The sequence below is a fragment of the Thunnus maccoyii genome, chromosome 3 (genome assembly GCF_910596095.1).
Source record: "Thunnus maccoyii chromosome 3, fThuMac1.1, whole genome shotgun sequence".
In the NCBI taxonomy this organism is placed as follows: Eukaryota; Metazoa; Chordata; class Actinopteri; order Scombriformes; family Scombridae; genus Thunnus; species Thunnus maccoyii.
In genome coordinates this window covers 29,372,418-29,394,521 of record NC_056535.1, presented here as the reverse complement: position 1 = coordinate 29,394,521, position 22,104 = coordinate 29,372,418, and the positions used below count along the sequence as shown (strand labels likewise).

General features: G+C 39.3%; 1 protein-coding gene across 1 annotated transcript in view; it reads left to right on the top strand.

Annotated features, from left to right (window-relative positions):
- Positions 1-20,152, top strand: part of pxk (PX domain containing serine/threonine kinase) — a 28,217-nt gene extending 8,065 nt beyond the window's left edge. The window contains exons 5-18 of the mRNA XM_042405881.1: positions 998-1,075; positions 1,745-1,818; positions 1,941-2,015; positions 2,671-2,775; positions 4,424-4,525; positions 4,642-4,803; positions 5,183-5,300; positions 5,411-5,489; positions 5,960-6,008; positions 6,130-6,207; positions 7,468-7,554; positions 7,963-8,026; positions 8,507-8,566; positions 15,675-20,152. Of these exons, the coding sequence (XP_042261815.1) occupies positions 998-1,075; positions 1,745-1,818; positions 1,941-2,015; positions 2,671-2,775; positions 4,424-4,525; positions 4,642-4,803; positions 5,183-5,300; positions 5,411-5,489; positions 5,960-6,008; positions 6,130-6,207; positions 7,468-7,554; positions 7,963-8,026; positions 8,507-8,566; positions 15,675-15,871 (1,328 nt within the window). The 3' untranslated portion in view covers positions 15,872-20,152. The remainder of the gene's footprint in view (positions 1-997; positions 1,076-1,744; positions 1,819-1,940; positions 2,016-2,670; positions 2,776-4,423; positions 4,526-4,641; positions 4,804-5,182; positions 5,301-5,410; positions 5,490-5,959; positions 6,009-6,129; positions 6,208-7,467; positions 7,555-7,962; positions 8,027-8,506; positions 8,567-15,674) is intronic.
- The last annotated feature ends 1,952 nt before the right edge of the window (positions 20,153-22,104 follow it).

The following is a 22,104-nucleotide window of genomic DNA, read 5'->3' as shown; positions in this document are numbered from 1 at the left end:
CATGAAAGCTGTTTATTTTTGAATATGTACCATCAAAACATTGCTTTAGTATTATGTTTAAAGATTTTTTTTTAGTCAACAATGAATATTTGTCATAAATCCATAACAGCTATAAAGGAACACAAAGATGTTGCCCATTTTTTTCTTTCTGTCAACTTCAAGGAAAGAAAGATGCCATATAACATAATTAGTATGTTGATATAATGTTTGTTTATGTGCGCGACTTGTGCAGGTTTCGTTGCTGCAGCTCACTCTGGTACCATGGCAACCACAGAAACCACACAAAGACCTAATTTTATTTGTAATGGATATAACCCTGAATTATATGACACCACAGTTAAATTCTGCAGAGCTTCATATTTTATTAAAGTATCACTGCTGACGCGTTTTCAGCTGCCAGCTTTGCTCAGAGCTTGAATAGTGTTTAACAGCAGGTCACTTACAGTATCAAGACAATCGAGGTCTTGCTGTTTCATGCCCGGAGGAAGGCTTGTGGAACAAAACGCTTCAGCAATGATACTTTAATAAAATATGAAGCTCTGCTTTGATTGTGGGCCAACCTTTTCTACTTCTGAACTGATTTGTATTTTTGAGGTTGAGTTTCTCTCCCTGTTATTCACAGTTGGTGCTATTTTTGACTGTGTGACAACATTTACCAGTGAACAAAGATCACTGTGAAAAAAAAGCAGGTCTGGAGCAACATCAGCTCAAAGCCAGATTATCTCAAAGGGGCTAACAAGCAGAGTTTATGATATCAATCTGTTAAGCTTTACACAGTAATCATGTAAAACTGAATATCGTTCCATATTTAAACCTGTGATGGGGGAAGGGCAGATGGTCAACAGTGTCTGGTAAATGGTGGCTTTGCATTAACATGAATGTCCAGTCAACACAGACTGATAGTTTGAAAGCAGTGTTTTCTCTGTCTTTACAAAATGCATTCTTTACTTGGTTTGTAAGTTCATAAAAGTATACTCTCTCTCTCTCTGTCTGTCAGAGATCGCCCTGCAGCAGGTCTCCATGTTCTTCAGGTCGGACCCGAAGTGGGAGGTCCTGGAGCCTCTCAGAGACATGGGTAATAGAGTCTGAATATAATCTGGACTAATGTGAACATGTGAATGCTAACTTTGGCTTTGTTTAATTCATATATTAATTACATGTACAGTACATACTTTACCTTTATATTATGCCAGCATTAGTCTCTTTTTAAACACACAGTTCCCAGTCAGTTCACTCTGTGACTTGAGTAAATCAAAAATACTGAAAGAAACCAAACTGAATACAGGAGAAGAGTCATTTGAATGACTGATGACCGTTACTGTGCCTTTAACTGGGAATGTGTTCATGTGACAGCTGAAACTGAGTATTGACTCAGATTGATTGATTAGATTGCATATAAACACACAGATTGACAACCATTGTCCTGAGTGCTCCATTTAAATCAGGCACGGAAACGATGTGTTGTTGTGAAACCTGCTGCTACTGTTTCCTCCAGCTGTTGACGTCTCTTTATTATCACTGAACCAACAGAATGATCTGATTTGTTTTTTCATTTACTCCCTCAAAAAAAAAGCTTTTTTTCTCTGCTCTGATTTAAACAAATAAAACCTGAAATAACCTGACAGATAAGATAAGAATAACAGTACATTTTAAAATGGGCCTTTAAGGAAAATAATGCAGCATATTTAGATAATGTTCAGTTTTTTATCTGCAGAGTTGAAGTGACATGCTGTTTATTTTTCAGGCTGGAGGATCAGGAAGAGATATTTCTTAATCAAAAACAAAGAGCAGCCCAAAGAGAGGTATCTGCTGAGCTGGGTGAGTACAGTACAGAAAGCAATACATGTGACATTCATTGTTTTTCACTAATGAATACAATTTTCAGTGATCAAATAAAAATCTAAATCACTTCCTGACTCTGTGTGTGTGTTTGTGTGTAGGTGGACCTGGGTCCTGATAAGTTCCTGTCAGACAAAGACCTGCAGTCAGCCATGAAGCTGCTAACCAGCCTCTCTGTACGTACACAACATATAACAGAGTTAAATGGCCAAAACTATGTAGACGGGGGTATCCACATACTTTTGGTGATGCATTACAGACCCCTTTGTTCCAATGAAGGGTAATCTTACTGCAACATAGTGATTTATTTTCGACAACAGTCTAAACTTGTGTGGCAACAGTTTCCTGTTTCAACATCACAATGTTCCTGAGCACAATCTAGACTTGCCCTTTGAGCAATTTAACATGATTTTGTGGAAATTTATTACAGACATGTGGGATAAAAATAAGAGTTCTGCTATTAATAGCCCATAAAAGGATCATCATTAATTGGATTAAGCAACACCCACCAACTCTGGAGCGATGTAGGCAACTGGAACACTGAAGGCTTTATCACCCAACTTTACTGTTGGATCTCACTGATGCTGAGCAAAAATTCCTGCAGCAGCCAAGTTACAAAATCTGGTGGAAAGAGTGAAATCATAAGAGTGACGGCTCTTACAGTAGCAGATTAATTCCCAATTGTACACATACTTTTGGCAGTGTAGTGTGTATAACTATAGTATTGCCAAATAGACTTTTTCTTGTACCTAAATTACAACTTTAAAGGAACAATCCTACATTTTTTCCTTTCATCATCTCACTCCTCCTCCTCTTCTTCCTCCTCTCCAGAGTCCATACCTCTGTCCGTTGGTGTTCTCCAGCACCAGCGAGTCTTCAGCTCTGCTCATCCGGCCGTTCAGTGAGAGAGGCTCTCTGAGAGACCACATCTGTAAGGTACACTGTGTTCATGTGTTCTTCTGTGTGAGAGGAACAGGGAGAAGATGAAGCGCGTTGTCATGCTTGTTGTGCAGTTCAAATAGACAAACAAAGAGGTATTTGTGTGCAAATCCCATCTTATGTTTAGCTCTGTGACAGGACAACAGATTCAATAAAGGAATCTGTTGTTCTGCACTCTATTCGACTGAAGTCCAATACAGTTTTTTGGGAGCTAAAATCCACTGGACGGTACTTTTTTTTCCAGTTCAAACAGACAACAATAGGACATCGTGATCTAATAAAATTGGGGTTTACAGGCTCTTATAAACCCAGATTTATACAAATAAACAGTATACAAATACAGATTTGACAGGAACAGACTCTTAAAATAGCACATTCTCTCTCTTCCCTCAAGTGGTATCTCTCCTTACAGATTTTTTAGAGGGGCATTTTATACCTCTGTTATAGGGACAGTGGGGAGATGACAGGAATTGAAGGGATAGAGTGATGAGGGGGGGGTGACATGCAACAAAAGTCTGCAGCCAGAATCGAACCGCGGACATTGTAGTTATATGGCATGCATCTCAACCAGTATGCTACTGGGGCTGATAGATAGATTTTGGTTTTATTTGTCCAGGTTGAGAGATCTGTCTCTGTCATCGCTGCCTCCACCTCAATACAATTTACAACTGTCTGTAGTCTCATAGCTTTGAGACGTGACATTTTTAAAACTTAACAAGAGGAACATCTCCTTCCAGTAACCCGTGTCCCTGCTACTCTGGATAATCCATAGAACAAACTGGAGAGAGTTTTTAAAGAGACAGTTTCTTCAGTAAAAAGTAGTTTCAATCATAACTGTCTTCAGTGTTGTCTGTGGATTATATCGAGGTAAAGGGGACCGATATCTCAAAACCTGGACAAATACAACTAAAACTATCTGTACAGACAGATACCAAAAGAGGGAAGTGAGAAAATATGTTTTTGCATTTTGGCTAAATCGAGCCTTTAGGCACAAACCAAACTTTTAGCACTGAACTCTGATTTGGAGCTTTTTTTTCTATCATTGTTTCCTTCTGTTGTTTTGTCACATTCAGAACAGCAGAGAAGATGAAACTAACCAACGTCCTTTTAGGTCACAGGAAGCCTTAATTCTTATATATATATACATATGCGTTTTAAATCAGTCATCATGAATACTCAATATGCATAGAAACCTCACTCACAGTCGGATTCATTTTTAATTTTTGCAGAGTCAGTCTAACATTTACACAGTTTATTCATAAATACAGTTTTCACCTCTTTCTGTGTGTTTTGTTGGATACAAAATACACAAATAGAAACTTTTCCTAAACATTTATGATGGACGACAGTTTTGAAGTTTGTGTGTAAACAAAACAGACGACTCATGAGATTGTATTTGTTTTGTAAGACCCAATATTTTTGGATGAACGTACTGGACTTTAGGCTCCTCGCTGAATTAAACAGTTAAAGTCTTTCAGACAAAAACTGGGGCAGCCTGATGTTGCTAACAAAGCAGATTCCAACTGGAATACTCCTCTGCTTTAAAATGACACAACTGAGAGCAAACAAAGCTCAGCTGTTAATCCTCCTCAGGACAGAACCAACAATCTCTCTCTGCCTCTTTCTCTCCTTCATGTTCTCTCAGGTGAAGCCCAGAGAGAGTTACCTGAAGAAGTACTGTAACCCAAAGAAGAGTCAGGGTCTTGAACTGCCGCACATCAAATTGTACGGTCGTCAGATACTGGAGGTATACACACACACACACACACACACACACACACACACACACACACACAGTCACACAACAAAACACACACACACTCAGAGTAGTAGTAAACATGTGTTGTTCGTGTGTGTGTTCAGGGCCTCAAACTCCTCCATGATGGTGGTTTATTTTTCGGTCACCTACACGCATCCAATATCATCGTGGACGACGGCGTGTGTCGACTAATGGATGTGGAGAACGGCATGCTGGGAGTTCCATCAGCGCTGCGACCGGCCTTCACCCAGCTCAGAAAGATCAACGTACGTAAACGCCGACCCGGGTCAGCTCAGCCTGGGTTAGACTGGATGATATGTGGTTGGTTTTTTTGTTAGAAAACCGTGTTTTAAACACATAAAATAATTTCAAAATATCAAAATTACACATAAAAAAGATTCACGAGTATGTTATCTGTGTTACTTATGTTCTTCTTGTATTTTTTTAGATTGAGGAGCAATGAGCGTGTTAATAAAATGATGTCAAAACAGCTGAGAGAGGCTAAAATAACCTCTTAGAGTTTTTTTAATCTTGGATAAATTAGCCCGTGTTGCTTTGAAAGACATCAGAAAAAGTGATCCATAAATATCTAAAACATACTTTGAAGGTTTATGAGATGAATATTGTGTGTGTGTGTGTCTACAGACAACAGAGAGCATCGACGTCTTCTGCTTCGGACACTTACTGTACGAGATGACGTACGGCCGACCACCAGACAGCGTCCCCGTCGATCAATACCCCACTGTCCCCTACACCGCTGTGGGTCCGTATACACACAAACACATTCACACTCTTCATATGTATACATTACTGAAATGTCCAAAAGTGTCCCTATGTGATCTGTTGATTTTTTGTGTGTTTGTGTGTGTTCAGTGTCAGTGCTGCAGTCCATTCTGTCCACAGAGGCCTGTAAGAGCGGGATGCCAACAGTGTCGCAGCTCATTCAGACACCGTGAGTTAATGTTTTAAGTAACAGATACAAGAATGACACTAACATAGAGCAGTGACACAGTGACACATTGTTGTGTGTGTAATACACACTAAGATGTCTAAATCTGAATATGTCTTTTCTCTTCATTGTGTCCTTCCATCCACACTAAAGCTCATATTATACTTTCTAAATTTTGTCCTCAGCCTATGTTGCAATGAACTCTACAGACTGGGACCAGTAGTAATTGATATATTGATAGTGTGTTTAGCACATATAAAATGTTCTGGGTTTCTCTTTAGAACTTAAAGTCAGCGAAAAATGTTAATATCATTTGCATTTGGTGCATGCACCAAAAAAAGACAGTTGCGAGGTTCTTGTATATAAAATTCTCTTTAAAATAAAGCAAGGTCTGGAATTTCAAAAAAGGAAATATGCAGGAACCAGAGCATCATTATTGTCGTTGCTGGTGAGTCACAGTTTATGTTTTGCAGGCTGTTCAGTGACGTTCAGCTACAACACTCAGAAAAACTCCAGATCAAGGTGAGACACTCTGTTTGGTATTACTTCTGACAGTTTGTGCATGCATGCACAGGGTTGTGATAAAAAACAAAAAAACAACAAAGATTAAGAAAAATGACATCATATGTGAATCCCCATCCAGGTTCCCAGCAGGCTAAAGGAGGCGCTGAAGACGGCCAAGGAGAGTCTGGAGAAGAGGCTTCAGGAGGAGCAGAGAGTGGTGGGTCACTAACCTCATTTAACATATTTTACTGTTTTATACCACTGAACAGCTCCACTCGAGGCATTATGGTTCCTTGTTCAAGGGCACATCAACAGTTTTTCCCCAAATCTCTTCATTTAAAATCAGTGACCTTCTAGTTAAAGTGAATATAATAATACTTGCTGCACAGAGGCAGTTTGGCTCTTTTCTTGCTGCAACCACAACAAATCAGTTCTGTCATCATTGTAGAGTCATTTTAAGATGAACTTCCTGTAATGACTCATGGAAACGTCTGACAGCCGTGAAACCTTCTCTCTAAAAATACAAAGACACAAATGCTTGTTTGGCAGGTGTATGAGCCCAACAAGCAATGGTAGTCATTCTATGGTGGCTGCCTCTTAACAGGTGCAGTCAGACCAGATTTCACCAGGTGTGGCAAAAAGCAGGCAGGTCATTTACCTCCGTCTCTGTCATTGCAGCCAAACATCCTTCCTCTTTCACTGCTGCTTCTATTCTGCAAACAAAACTACAAACAAACTGAATAAGTCAGTCTGACTCCCAGGACCCCCAAAATCCCCAGATTAATTGTGTGTATGGTTTTGCAGTAATTGGATTATTTGTTTGGCAATATTCACCACTTAATTACAATATCAGCACATATGGCAATATGGTGCATCTGAAACGAGGTCAGTATCTTGTAGAAAAGCAGATTCCTGCACACTGAAGACATTTATTGAATCAGAGAATGTGTTCTCATATTCTGCTAGAGCTGAAACAACAAGTTGATTAATATATTAGTTGATCTGCAACTATTTTGATAATCGATAGGCTGTTTATGTCATTTTTCAGACAGTTTGAGCTTCTTAAATGGGTGACTTGACTGCTTTTTTTTCTTGGCCTACATTATAGTACCTTCCATATCTCTGGGTTTTGGACTGTTGCTCAGACAAAACAAGATGGGCAGATTAATCGATAATGAAAATAGTTAGTTGCAGGTTAATGTTGATTTCATGTATTAATTCAATAAAGCAGTGTGCTTATATGCTGACTCTTTGGGGTTAAAGCATCATGTTTCTGCTCTTTAGCATTGAGGCTAGCACTTGCAAACACCTGGTTGTTTTTAGATGTAAATCAGCTTGATCAGTCCAAGGTCCACTTTAGGAAGATGCACATGTTACATTGAGATATGTTTTATGAAAATGTTGCATAATACAGCTTTTAAATGTAAAGTCTGCTATTGTACAGAGGATAATGTTGTGTATTAATGTTTGATTGAAGCTCCATCAGCACAGGAGGCTGACCAGAGCTCAGTCTCACCACGGCTCAGAGGAGGAGAAGAAGAGGAGGAAGATTTTGGCGAGGAAGGTAGACAAGCAAGTCTCCCACACACCACAATACAAAGACTGTAACAACAATAACTTCAGCTATAATTAAACAGTACCTCTGTGACTAAGACTCATGGAATGTGCTGTCAGTGTTTTGTCTTTCTTAAAATGACAAGGCACTTAAATTTGATACCCATTTAAACTTCCACAAGAACATGTTTCAGCTGTTTTAGATACTGAAATTAAATGCTTTGTCTTCTTGGGGTTACAGAAAGGTTGTGTGTAGAAAGGGGGGCCAGACTTAAACTCTGCAAGTATATAAGAACTAGCACAGTTTTAGCAGTGTACTAGTTCTTTAGAAAACAAACGAGAGGCAAAATAATGCATGTTTTCTGTGGTGAAGTAACGTTACAGGGATGTCGAAACAATGTCGTGTTTGTCTTTGCAGAAGTCCAGACAGTCTGCTTATGAAAATGAAGAAGATGTCTCTGTTAGAAATAACAATAACTCTGGTAAGTAACTGTTATTGTAAAGTCTTTTGTCCTCACAAAAGAGCGAAAGGTTTTACAATAACCATAAGTGCTACAGCTAAAGCTAATAATTGACTAGTTGGCCTGCTAGGTATTGTTTTGGATAGATAAACAGTTTTTATTGGTGTGTTTGTTTCTTTATTTGGTTAGTTTGCTAGCATGTACAACATAGCAAAACCACTCTAACAAAAACCCTGAGAGGTTAGCTAATTAGTTAGCTAATTAACCAGTGAGGTTGTGTGAAAAAATAGTACTGAAATACTTTCTTGGCAAGTTAGCTAGTTACATATTTAGGTGACCAGTTGAGAACTAGGTACAGTCTTAGTTAGGTAGCTTGTTATTAGTCAGGCGGTTAGCTTCAGAATCAGTTTATTGTTTAGCTTTGAGTTCGATTTTTTTCCCCTCCATCAGGCCAGTTATTGATGATTTATTTTTTGTGTGTGTGTTTTCATCTGTCTTCAGGTTCTGGAGCCAGTTCCCCTCCCACATGCCCCTCCTCCCCCACCCCCCCATCCACCACAGGTATGTCAGTCTTTCTTTTTGTCCGTCTGTCTATATTTTTGTCTGTCTTCCCATTTGTTTGTCTATCTTTTTGTCGTTTTGTCATCCCATCTGTCTGTCTCTGTTTTGGAAAAGTATCGTACAGACAGTGTAGCGCCCCCCCTGTGATGAGGACCTGCCGGGGCTGTGTCGAGTCTCAACACACTGCTGATACCACTACAAGCATCTTTATCATTAATCCTGAATTTCTGCCCTCAATTTTCATCTGAAATCTGCATGTGTGACTATGAAGACATTTGATTTGACTGCTCTGTCTGTCTGTCTGTCTCTCTTCTCTCGTCATATGATAACCTGGTTTTCAGACAGGTATCTGTCTCTGCTTTAGCAGTGTGTCTTATTCACTTTGTGTCTGTCTCTAGCTAGTTGGACACAGGGTCGGACACAGATGTTTTATTTAATATTTTAAAGTACTAGTCTGATGATTTTCTATATTTTTCTTATAGACAGCAAACCAAAACGACCAAAACCGACCATGTTTTAGTTGATCTCTCAATATTTTCTGACTTCTCTTCCTAAGCTCTCAACCATAAGCCCGTTTTTAAACACAGCTGGGATCTGTAGTTTTTAGCAAATGTTACTCAAACAGGAAGACATGGCGCATTTGAATATAGAATATCACCAGACTAATCCTTTTAAGTTTTTATAACATGCTGATATTTATCCAGCATCAGTGTCCTACCCTGATTTTTCTCTCCTCTCGTCTCCTCTCCTTCTCTCTCCTCTCCTACTCTTGACTCCTCTTCTCCTCCTCTTCTCCTCTCCTCTCCTTTCCTCTCCTCTCCTCTCCTCTCCTTTCTTACTCTTGTCTCCTCTTCTCCTCCTCTTCTCCTCCCCTCTCCTCTTGTCTCCTCCCTTCTTCTCTCGTCTCCTCTCGTCTCGTCTCCTCTCCTCTCCTCCTCTCTTCTCCTCCTCCTCTCCTCTCCTCTCCTCTCCTCCTCTCTCCTTTCCCACTCATGTCTCCTCTTCTCCTCCTCTTCTCCTCCCCTCTCCTCTTGTCTCCTCCTTTCTTCTCTTGTCTCCTCTCGTCTTGTCTCCTCTCCTCTCCTCTCCTCTCCTCCTCTTCTCCTCCTCCTCTCCTCTCCTCTCCTCTCCTCTCCTCTCCGTCCTGGTGATACTGTGTAAATGCTGATTGGTTCACTGAATAGATAACCGTCATCTCCCTCTTTCTCTTCTTCCTGTGCTGTCTCCACCATAGAGCATGCTCCATTCTGACCGTGTCGTTGGGTAAAGTAAAGAGATTTATAATGTCGATGATGATGATGATGAAGCTCTCTGGTGGTTTTTAAAGTTGTCGTACACCCTAGCCTCCCGGCAAACTCCTGCTCACAAAGATCTGCCTCTTGCTCATAAACTAAAGGAATGAAAAAAACAGACTTTTTAAAAAAATTTAAATTTAAAGATAGATGCGGCTGAAGCAGGTGCCAATATGGAGCCAGTGCAGAAAGCAGCACAGGTTAAAATGAGAGCTTTCTGTGTACTAATATGCCCGTCCGTCAACTGAAAGCTGAAACCTGGACCAGTTTACAAACCAGGGTTCTTGAGGTGTGTAATTTTTTGATTCGCAGACACAAAAAGGTGTTGAAAGTAACGTATAGTGTAGTGTAAGAAGGTGTTTCTGTCAGTAATATGCGCACAAAACATTCATCACAAAATATGATACTTGAATTGAGATGTTATTGCCCTTCATAACAAAAAGGAGAGTTATTCAGGTACAAACAAACTAATACTGTAAATTCTCAAACATATATCAGTGGTCCGGCTGGTTGCTTGGCCACTGCTCAGAGCAAAGAAATACTAGTCACTTTTAATTGTATTAAAATTAGTTTCTTTAGTATTAAAGAAATACATTAATAACAATTAAATTATTGAACTTTAGAGGTGCTGGTCAGCTGATTTTGTTGGACAGAACCAGGTCTGCTGTTTCCTCCTGTTTCTAGTCTTTGCTCTTAGCTAAACTAACTGACTGCAGCCTTATATTTACTGTACAGACATGATATTGATATCGATCTCCTTATTTAAGTCTCTACCAAGAAGGGGAGTAAGCCTTTCTCCTAAAATGTCAAACGTTTGATTTGAAGGCTGTAAATTAATGAACATGTGTTGGACCTCTCTGTTTGATGTTCTAAGTCTGAGAAGCTTCTGATTCAGCTGGACTCTGTTAATAGACAGTTAATAACTATCAAAATGCTCTGGGAACTCAGTTACATTTAAAGTTAAATTTAAAGACCTACAACGCGACTCCAATAAATCACTCTTTATTTTTTGAAAAAAGTCAATTACAACAAATATTCAATAAATGCAACTTACACAACACAGTTTTTAAACCATCTCTTCAGTCTCTGTTTTTCAGTTCCAATGAGATTTAACACTTTTTTTTTTGTAAATGAACCAAACTCTCTTCAAATTACTCAACATCGGTGGATAGCCCCAGCTGAGTTCTAAATAAATCTGTAATTGACATCAACACATTTCTCCATTAACTAAAACTAATTATCTCTAACAGTGTCTGTTCTTTGAGAACTAATATAATTCACTGAAAAATCTATTTCCTCTTCCAATCATCTGAACCTCATTGTGCCCAATTAAGAAATAATTCCAACATCAACAGCACTGCATCATCTTGAACAAAGCATCTGCAGGATGGTTAGTCACATGAATTTCTTTTTGAAAGTAAGACGACTGAGTGTAGGAATCTGTCAGTGGGAGGAGGTCATGTGACCACATTCTCCTGGCTCTTATTGGCTGATCCTGCTTTAAGAGGCCTGATGAGATCTGAAGTGAAGAAGCTTTTCCTCTTCTTCTTCTTCTTCTTCTTTCTCTGAATCAACGAGTCGCTGTTTGCCTGGAACGAGACGTACGCACATCTTTATAAAAACCTCACAATCTGCAATGATTTCCAAAACTCACAGACGGTCCAACTCCTCCCTGATTCAGACCTGCTGTTCTCATTGGAGATTGTGATCTGTCGGGTCTGTCTGTCTGTCTGTCTGTCTGTCTGTCTGCTTGATCAGTCGGCATGTTTGTCTGTTTGTTTCTGTCTCTGTTTGTTTTGTCTGCTTGTGTATCTGTTTGGGACGGGGTTTCACAGTGAAGAGGTGTCAGGTCTATGAACTTTTTGGGGTTTTTTTTTTTTTTGGTCAACTATTAGCTGTGAAAAGAGAATTTCTCATGAACTCGTAGGTCCCACGTAGCCCCCCCCACCCCCTCCAGCCATATAGGGCTGTTCTACAGTTGACCAAACTCTTCAATAAATTATTTTGAAGGATCTTCATTTGTTTTGTTTAATCTAATATTCAGATCATTCTTTGTCCACAAAGATCTTAGAAGAACCAGCCGAAACCGTTTTGCGCTCCTTTTGGTTTCAACCACAAATTGCATATAATTTACATCACTGTTGGAGATCTGGGTCTATATTTATCAAGCATCTCAGAGTAAAAAATCTGTTTGAACTGGACAGAAATTCTCATTTCATGACCTTTCTTAACCAATGAAATGACTTCTGTCTGTGCTGAGTTCACGAGGTGTCCTAACTGAGGAGACGCCAGGAGATGACGTTGAGGCAGAGATATTCTGTTGGGGGAGAGATGTTCGTTGATCATAATGCCCTTATTTAAAGATACAGTTTCAATAAAAACTGAATAATTTTTGTGACTGACCTAATGTGGGCTGCAAAAAGAGAACATGCACAGACATCCACTGAAACAAAGATCCCTAAAACCTTGCTTTGACAACATGGAAAATGCAGCTTTGAAACCGTAATAATTTGGGTCTGTCACAGCCAATAATTTCAACAGTATGACTTTACTGTGTGGAAGAACAAGCTGCAGTCTTGCACTTGTGAGTTTTTTATTTACTTTATACTTGTTTGACTTGCGCATTTTATGTAACGTAATAGCAGGGATATTATTTGACAGATATGTTCATTGTTATAGTGTATTTCACAAGACTGGGTGATATTTACAGAAATACCAAAGTTTTCCCATCTGTAAGGACACTGATACTGTACGCTAACAAGGCGTTTAGCTGAAATAGGAATTGGACAGTGGAAGAAAAGATTTTGAAGGTTGTGCAACATCATCAGTGTGTCTGAAATATTGCATAATATACACAAGATGTGCCAATGTTACAGACATTGTGAAACAATGAGATAGAGTAGGACTGATAAGGACAGCTGTCACGCAGCTGTTCTTACAGCCTACAGTGTTATGCAAATGGATTACTTGTAAATCAGTTTATTTACTTCAGCATTATAATTTTGCATACGCTATAACCTTGGTAAATAGCTACCTAAAGTATTTGCCAACACACATGAAGACTGTTGTTTAGCCGCATTTTGAAATTCACCACCGTTCAGCACTACAAACCACAAGTGTTAAAAAACTAGAGCACATCATCATACTTTGTGTTTTAGAGTTTTGTACAACAGCAGCATTACTCTCTATCTCACAGGCGTCGCTTCTGCTGAAAGTGTTTGTAGTCCTAGTTTAAAGGTGCACTGTGTAAGATTTTGCCACCTGCATCAAACAAATAGGGGGCATCATATCTTGAGAAAGCCCGTCCCCTTCCCACCAAACGCTCTATTCACTCACAGGGCAGACTGGACGCTACAGTGACTCACTATCGCCCCTGTGGTACAAAGTGGTATTACAAGACAGGGAGGGCAGGGGCTAGCTGGTTAGCAAGCTAACTTCAGTAGATATCTCTGCAGCACAATACATAGACATCTTTGACATAATGTTAAAAGTGATTTCTTCACACTCTGTTGATAATTTTAGTTAATTTTTGAATTTCTTAAACTAAAATTCTGGCCAAATGTTACATAGTGCACCTTTAACTTTCAGCACAATTTCAAGAAGGAATTCTGAGATGCTTTATAAATACAGGAGCAGACCATCAGTCCAACCAGATATTGTGCCAACATGTGATCACAGATGTTTGCATGAATTTCACATTTAATTGTAAAATATGGACACAGCTGGGCCCTCTGACTGTGGATGTGTCTGAGGAGTCATCTGAATATTAAATGAAAAAACACTAAAGGTCACTGTATCTGCTAAATGTAATGAAAGTCAGTTTGTTATACAGCCATCCTGGACATAAACCGTCACCACTGCAGGCATTAGTGGTTCTACAATTGTTAAATGATTCAAATCTAATTTCTTATGTTTTCCTTGTTGGTAATTTTCTAATGTGTTCACCAAAAAACAAGTTATTCCACTAAAAATATCTTCAAACATGTTTATTGATTCCTGCAGTGACGAGTTTGTCCAGGTTTGGTTCCCATCTGTCAGACTGACGGATGTCCTTTCATTACAGTAGCAGATGATTTACTGTGTAGTCGGACCGCGGGTGGAGTCCGTGGACTCCAGTCGCAGTTTTCGGCCTCTGCTTTGCCCACATGTTAGAACTTTCAAACATTTTGCTTCTGTCTTTTATCCCTTTTATTTTATTCAGTTTGGGATGCAAAATGGCACAATTGAAAGAGATGTACCAGGTTTTAGGTTCAATTCACCATCAGTTCACTCTCTAGAATCACTTTTCATCACCAGCAAAAGTACAAATGGACTTTTGTCAGGGAAACGCAGGGTCAGCAGCTCAGATGGTACAGGACAACAGAGCTGTGAGCGAGCATCCAATCAGCGAGCTTCAGATTCTGTTGCTGTGGGGCAGATGGCGAGGGGAAGTTAGAGGTTGATCTTTATCAAACTGGTTGGAACAATTCATGTTTGGAATTTGGATCAGTTTGATCTGAATATTCAAGAACTTCTCCATAGCAACAGCTAATGAGGCTCATGGGTAATGTAGTATTTAGTGCTGTTATACATACTGGGAAACGATTATATCACAACGTGCTCATTTAAATGTTGAGCTACAACAATAAGTCGATCAACAGAAAATTAATTAGCAACTATTTTGACAGTTTAAGTAATTTTTTTAAGCAAAAATACCCCAAATTTGCTGCATTTAGCTTCTCAAATGTGATGATTTAAAGCTTTTCTTTGTTGCACATGATCGTGAACTGAATATCTTTGGGTTTTAGGCTGTTGGTCAGACAAAATAAGACATTTAAAGATGTCACCTTTGACTTTGGGAAATAAGAACTGATGTTTTCACTATTTTCTGACATTTTATAGACAAAGTGATTAATCAATTAATCGAGAAAATAATTGAAAATAATCATTAGTTGCAGCTCAATTTAAATGTGTTTACTTGAGGAAGCACTGGACCTCTTGATTCCATATTTTTAAGTAAGGCTGGTTATTTAACATCAATATTTCTACTGGCCATAATGTGTCTGTTGTACCTGAACTGTCTGTAGTACCTGACCTAAAGTCCCATGTTGGGGTGAATTTGATGGTGGATTGAGTTCAGCCTGGACACTGACCTGCAGGTGCTGGTTTCACAAAGATATATTCTTTCCAGAAACAGCATCCCTGTTACTCTGGAAAATCCACAGGACGCACAGTTAGTGGTTCCATTTTGTAATAAGTCTCCCTTTATAAAGGATTCACAGGTTTTAACTAATGACTTTATTACTAATTCTTTATAGATCAGTTAAAAGCCATTAATAACAACTTTTGGGTCAACAGGTTGAGAGAAAATCCTCCTCCAGAATCACACTTAATTATATTTTCAACTATCTATTTTGATCTTTTTAGCTCTTTAGTTCATCAGGAAGATCCCCCCAGTCAATCATTGGGTATAGCATTATAACAGAGAGCAAGACTGCTGCGCCTCCGTTTTAAATTTACAGCCACAGAGTTGCTGTGATGTGAAGCTCCACAAGTAGTTGAGGATTGTCAGAGTTCACCAAGCTTGAACTCTGCTGCAGACACATTTTCCTGCTTTCTGCAAGTGTTTGAATTAAAGTGAAAGTGGCATTAGAGTGTAATGTGACCAAACATTAACTCTCATCAGACTAGTCTAAGAGTAAAACCTGAGACTAGCATGAATCAGATCAGTCTAACATCTTTGTGCAACCAGCCTCTGAGGAAACTGAATGTTACCGGAAACCGTCGGTGTTGTTCTCTGACACTCCTTTCTTTCATTCTTCTCTCTTTTTAACCAGGAGCCCAAACTGCTCCTCCTCCTCCTCCTCCTCCCCCTCCTACGCTGGACGTCCCCCCTTGTCCTCCTCCTCCTCCTCTGTCCTCCTCTGATGGAGCCGGGGGAGGTCGCACCGCCCTGCTGAGCTCCATCCAGACCTTCAGTAAGGGCAAACTGAAGAAGGCCAAGACTGTCGACCGCAGCAAACCCATCATCTGACCCCGCCCGCCATCGCCACCGAAAACCGTCACTACGACGACATGACCGACCCACCTGCGCTGTGGTCTGGACCGGGTCACGTCGTTGCTCCCTGAGATGTGAAAAAATATCACACACACACACAAAAAAAAAAAAATCAAAGTACCATTTTAGTTTTAAGGCTTTTTCTGTTTTTTTTTTCTGCTTTTAAATTTTAAAATCTGTTGCTGTGTTAAGAGAAAGTAGAGGATCGGCGGGGGAAAACGGCCGCCTCAGTTTGCCCTTTGAAAAACTCTGGACAATCTAAGCCACCTGAAGGTTTGTCTTCTCTGACTGCTTTGTTACTAAGACACAGCAGCCACCAGTCTCCAGATAAAAGATAATAAACTTAAACTGGGTCTGGTGAGCTGTTCTGGTCCAATCGCTGCTTCAGCAGGCAGCCAACTGGCTTTATTTCTGCTCTTCAGGCTTGTAAAAGTGGCGTTTTGAAGGTTTGATATTTTGGAGCCACTGGACGCTTCATTTCGCTGGATGACCAAGTTGAATTTCCTGCATCCAAACCTCTAATGTGGGCGCTCTGACGCTGTCATGGAACAGTTACTGGTCCTGATCCAGATCCCGTAGCAGCAGAATTAATTGCCCCAGTCTCCTTCAGCCTCCCTGTTTGAAATCATCTCTGTGACCCTTGACATGTAGCCTCCAGACTCCACTGGGACTGTTTCACTGCAGGACGTCAGTGACAAAGAAGAACTACAGAAAATCAACAGAGCTGCACTGCAAAAATCTCATAAAGTCATTTCTGTCTGTAAATAAGTCCTGAAAACATGACTTAAATTAGTCCTAAAACAAGTGAAAAAAATCTGCCAGTGCAGTGAATATTTTCATATGTGTGCAGAATATTTTCATAGAAATTAACTTCTCATCTCTAGAAATGAGTGTCTGCCTCTTGAAACAAGAAAAATAAGGGAGGTTGCTGCGTTAGGAGCAAGAAAGTTTAACTTGAACTTAGAAAATACTTGATATATTTTGATTTGCATTGGAAACAAGTTAAAACATTCTTGCAGAACTTGCAGATTTTTTTCAGTTGTTTGAAGTAAATAGGACTCAAATTACAGACAAAAATGACAACTTAATAAGAAGAATGTTTGTTGCAGCGTATCTGTCTGAAACTACACAAACCTTAACCAGTTGAGGTGCGATCACACCTGCTTGTTGGTTTTGCTTGGTGTGAATCGGGGATAGATTAGTTTGACTCATTGCTGCATTTTGTGCAATTAACTCATCAGTTAGAGATTCTGGCAGTGAGAGGAAGTTAGTTAGAACCATGACATGGATCTCTTCCTCTGTGGTGAAAATATAAAGAAATAACTTGAGTTTTATTCAGCTCTGTAAGCATGAGGTGACCTGATTGGTCAATTATAGATTCACTCTGAACAACTTAACGTCAGTTTCAGATCAAAACTGCAAGAGCGAATAGTTTGTGCGAGGTAGAGCGCAAAAATAAAGAGCAGCACATAATCCTACAAAGCAGCTAACTACGATGCTACAAGCTACACTGGGATGTAACGATGTAAACTTTCTAATCTGGTATCCTCGTCCTCTCTGAGTTTCTTTCTGGAATGCTTGAGAGTTTTTACCCGTTAGGATTTGAGAGTAGATTTATATATAACTATGGGAATTCAGAGAAGCACAATGGATCGCCATCATACTATAACTTCCCATCAAATGAGAGATTAGCAAAGATCAGTGATGTGCGCGCCACTATGACTGACGCAGCTGCTCTCTTCATTGGAAATAATAACTCTACGCAATGTCGAACTTGTGTTTTTGATGTGGAAGTCCTGTAAAGGCAGAGATGGTGTTCAGACGTCTGTACTGTCTCAGATCAGAGCAACATGGATCCACAGCAACGAGCCGATCAGCTCTGATTGTATTCTGGGTCTGAAATTAATCCGAAATTAAAGTTTTCTCCACCAGCTACAGTATCAGTAGATAAAATAACATCATCACCTTTGCACCAGAGAAAAAAAACTTAATTATTCTACATTCCTACAAATACTGAAGTACCCGCTCTGCTATTTCTGCATGTTTTAGCTAATTAATTTCAAATCACTTATACTTGACATCATTGCTATTATTTAAATCCATCAGTTCTTAGATAGATTTCTTTCCTTACAGGCAGCCGTTGGATTCGGATCATGACTATCAAAATCGACTTGCAGAAACATTTAGCTGCCTTTTAGTTTTCCGTCTTACTTCATAGTTGTGGTTATTTAAAGTTGCTTGCAGGGACTGTGTTGAAAACGGTCTTTTTTTCTTAACAGCAACTTTTCTTAATGCAAAAAATAACCACCTTCAGATAATAACTTTCATAACATCCATCCATTTGCTGATTTTATGTCATATGGATTTGATTTTCTGATAATAATGAATGCAGCACTTCAGCAGCTGACTCAGTTCTGTGTCCGCTGACTTAAACTTTGACATTTTAAATCCTCAGTCAAGGTCGAGTCAAACATCCTGTTGTCAGTCTCAGCATCACAGCCTTTCTTTCACTGTGTAATTTTACACCGAGATAATACAGGATAATAGCAGGCTTTTATAAAACTATTCTTCTACTTCACCATTTATTCTTCACCATCAAAACCAGATTATTGGATCTAAATGGATCCGCAGGAGGTTTCAAGCGTCTGCAAGTTTATTTTCCTAGAAATTACCTTGGCGGCCTGGAGGGAAGGAAATCTGCAGTAATATTAGTACAAGAAGAAGAAGAGTTCAGTTAACCTTCAACTGACAGCCGTTAAGGGTTAATTTCAGACCCTAATTGTGTTGATTTGCGTCATTTTAAGTGTTTTGCTTCTGTCTTAATTCTGTTGTATTTTGATGTTTGTCATCGTCACAGAGCTGATATTTGTTTATTGTGCCATATGGATCCTTGTGCCTATGGAAACCTGAATGTTTTTTTTTTTTTGTAAAAATATTGTATGTGTCAGAAGCTCTGTCTGATGAGGATGCTAACGCTTTAGCACGCAGGATGTTATCACGGGTGACTGGCAGCAGAGTTTGGGCATGTCCCTGTAATGAGTTGGGCTGAAACTAATGATTAATGTCATTATCTATTAATCTGTTAATTATTTCACAATTAATCAATTAGTTAATGTCAGAAAATAGCAACAAAATGTCCATCACAGTTTCTCAGAGCCCATGGCGGCGTTTTCAGATTACTTGTTTTGTCCAACCAAAACCCAAATATATTTAGTTTACAATGATGTAAAATAGAAAAAGCAGCAAATACTCACATTGGAGAAGCTTGAACCAGAGAGCGTTTAGCATTTTGTGCTTAAAAAGCGACTTTAAACAACTAATTGATTATCAGAATTGTTGCAGATAATTTTTTTGACATTCAACAAATCAATTGTGGTATGACTGAAAAAAACAAGCCTTTAAATTTTAAGTGGCATTAAAGAGTCAGTAGTCGCTAAATTGCACTAGTATCAAAAGATTAGTGAGACAATTTGGGGAATACGCTTATTCACTATATGATAGAAGGTGTCAGCTGGTCACCTCAAGTCACATTTGATTAGTTAAATTTATGTACTCAAGTGCAGGATGAGTTATCAAAAATACTTTCATGCAGGGACATAAGACCTTGAAAAAGCTGTGTCTTTAAGACCTCATTTCTTTGCCTTAAGCCTGCTCACCTGTGATTACCTGACACACCGTGTGCTGAAGCATTAGTCTGCCTGGCAGACAGAGCGGCTGTTGGAGCGGATTTTGTGGTGAATCCTGAGGTCGGGTGAATCCTGCAGCCTGATGACTCTGATCACTACAATCCCAAGTTTCAGCACTCAGAGCGTTTGTTTTAAATGCTTTAAGCTGAAATCATTTGTTTTTGTTATTCAGTGCAATCCAGTTCAATGCAATGGTCTTCATGTCTTGAATGGTCATTAAATTGTATCCGAATGTTTCTCCGCAGCACTTTACCCATGAGGGGTTGAAGACAAGTCCAGAGGCGTGTTTGTGTTTGTGAAAACAAATTTGCAAAATAAATTCAGAGTCGCAGAGACAGTTGGTATGAAAAACCATGATCAGGTCACTCTCAGTTACCACACAGTAGATGCGTCCAATGTTTCCAGATTTTGTCCCAGTGTCATCTTTTAAAATAAAAATTCCTCTTCTACATTTAACGCAGCTGCAAAATGACCCTCATCATCAATATTGAAATAAAAATCTAGCGAGTCTGCTGTGATGAAATAACTGTATCCACCGAGTGAACATTTGATTAAAAATGGTTCAAGAAAACTGAGTGTAAGTAGTGTTTATTTCAAATGCTTGTGTAAAAAACTGTTTAAAACTACTAAAATCAGGGCTGTTTATAAAGCTCTTGTAAATGAACTTAGACGGGGCTGTTCTGAGATGTTGGTTTAGGGTTTTTTTCTGTTTCAAATGCACCTCCTGACATAAATTGGATTATCCAATCAGCTACGCCTGCTTGATGCTCAGGTTGTTGAGATTTTTGGTTTACATGCATCTTTGTAGAACCTTAATTCCAGTTAAGGCCTTTGCATTTACAATATGTTCCTAACACAATGTAGACAGGCTGCAAAGTGAAAGCAGCATGTTAGCAGAGCAGTAGTGGCACTCATCAAGCAGAGACATTTAGGGCTGTAAATAATAATTATTTTCATTATCAATTCATCTGTCAATTATTTATTTTCTCAACTATCCATTAATTGTTCGGTCCATAAGATGTCAAAAATGGTGAAAAATGTGAAAAACTATTTCCCAAAACCCAATGTGACATCTTTAAATGTCTTGTTTTGTCCCAACCAACAGTCCACTCCACAAAGATCTTCAGTTTACTGTCAAAGAGGACTGAAGAAACCCCCAAAAAATCCTTTTCTATTCTAATTATAAAACTTAAACACTCATTAATGTTACTTCTACACTTTTTCATTAACATATTGATAGTATGAGAATCATACCTCCCCCACCACCACAGTTGATCACTGGAAAATAACTAGCTAGGTGTAGCCTAGCTAGATAATTATCCATAAAGTATTCACATTTAGTGATGTATTTACAGTTTTGGGTCCTAAATCGACACAATGGCCCAGAAAAGTCAGAACTGCCTTGTTCTCTTGTACCACCCAAACCAACAATCCTGGACAGCCATTGACAAAGCGGTCGGCGGCAGTGAAATGAAAAGACCAGAGATAAATGATGGGTTTGTACTGCTGTATGTGATCCAGAAATACAAATTATATCCACTGCAGTCTGATGTTGCTTTCCATCCATCACAGTAACAACAGGAACACTTTCTTCCCGAAATTGCGGTCGCTAGCGTTGCAGTCCATCACAGCCTCCATTTCATGGGTGTACTCTGATGCTCCTGGGCGTGTAAAACTGGAGGATCCAACCCCACTGATGTCATCTCGGGCAGAAGCAATCACAAAACTCAAACGAGCCTATGGAACATGGATTGGACCAAAATGTCTAGTTCAGCATTCATTAATTCGTCAAGTTTGTACGTCTTAAAACAACAGAAAATACTGTATTAACACGTCCATTTTGAACATCTTAAGGTGTTTAAAATTGGGTTCTACCACTTCAGTTTCTGAGGGGAAACCCTACATACAATCATTGCTAGAGAGGAAACAATTCCACACTCAACCTACCTTGTATGAATTAAGGTTAAGAAATAATATTGATTTACATCGACATTAATAACATCTGCATCCTCAGAGTCCAACCAGAGTTCAAAATTACCCACACAAATTTATCCACCTCGCACAAATGGACTGTCAAAAATACTAAATCACAGTTGCATACAAGACACGTGATAGGTGCGTAACCCAAACGTACCCACTAGCAAGACCCCACCAAAGGCAGATGTACAGGCCTACAGAGCCCCTACATCAAAAAGTGGTGGGTATGTTGACGTCAACCAATAGCATGGAAGCCTTAATGGTCCAAACGCCTTAAGAATTTCAGAATGGATGTGTTAACAGTATTTCATGTTGTCTTAAGACGTACAAATTTGACGTATTAATGCGGATGTTGAACTAGACGTTTTGGTCCAATCTGCGTTCCATACGAGCCCTTCAGAGCAGCGTGAGAACTGAGTTTTTGACTTGTTGGGCTCATTTTTCAAGGCGTTTACCTCAAGTTTTGCAACTTGACACTTAGAGTCAGGAATAGATGAATCAATGAAAGGACTCACAATCATCATGTTTGTCCCGTTTGCCCTCTTT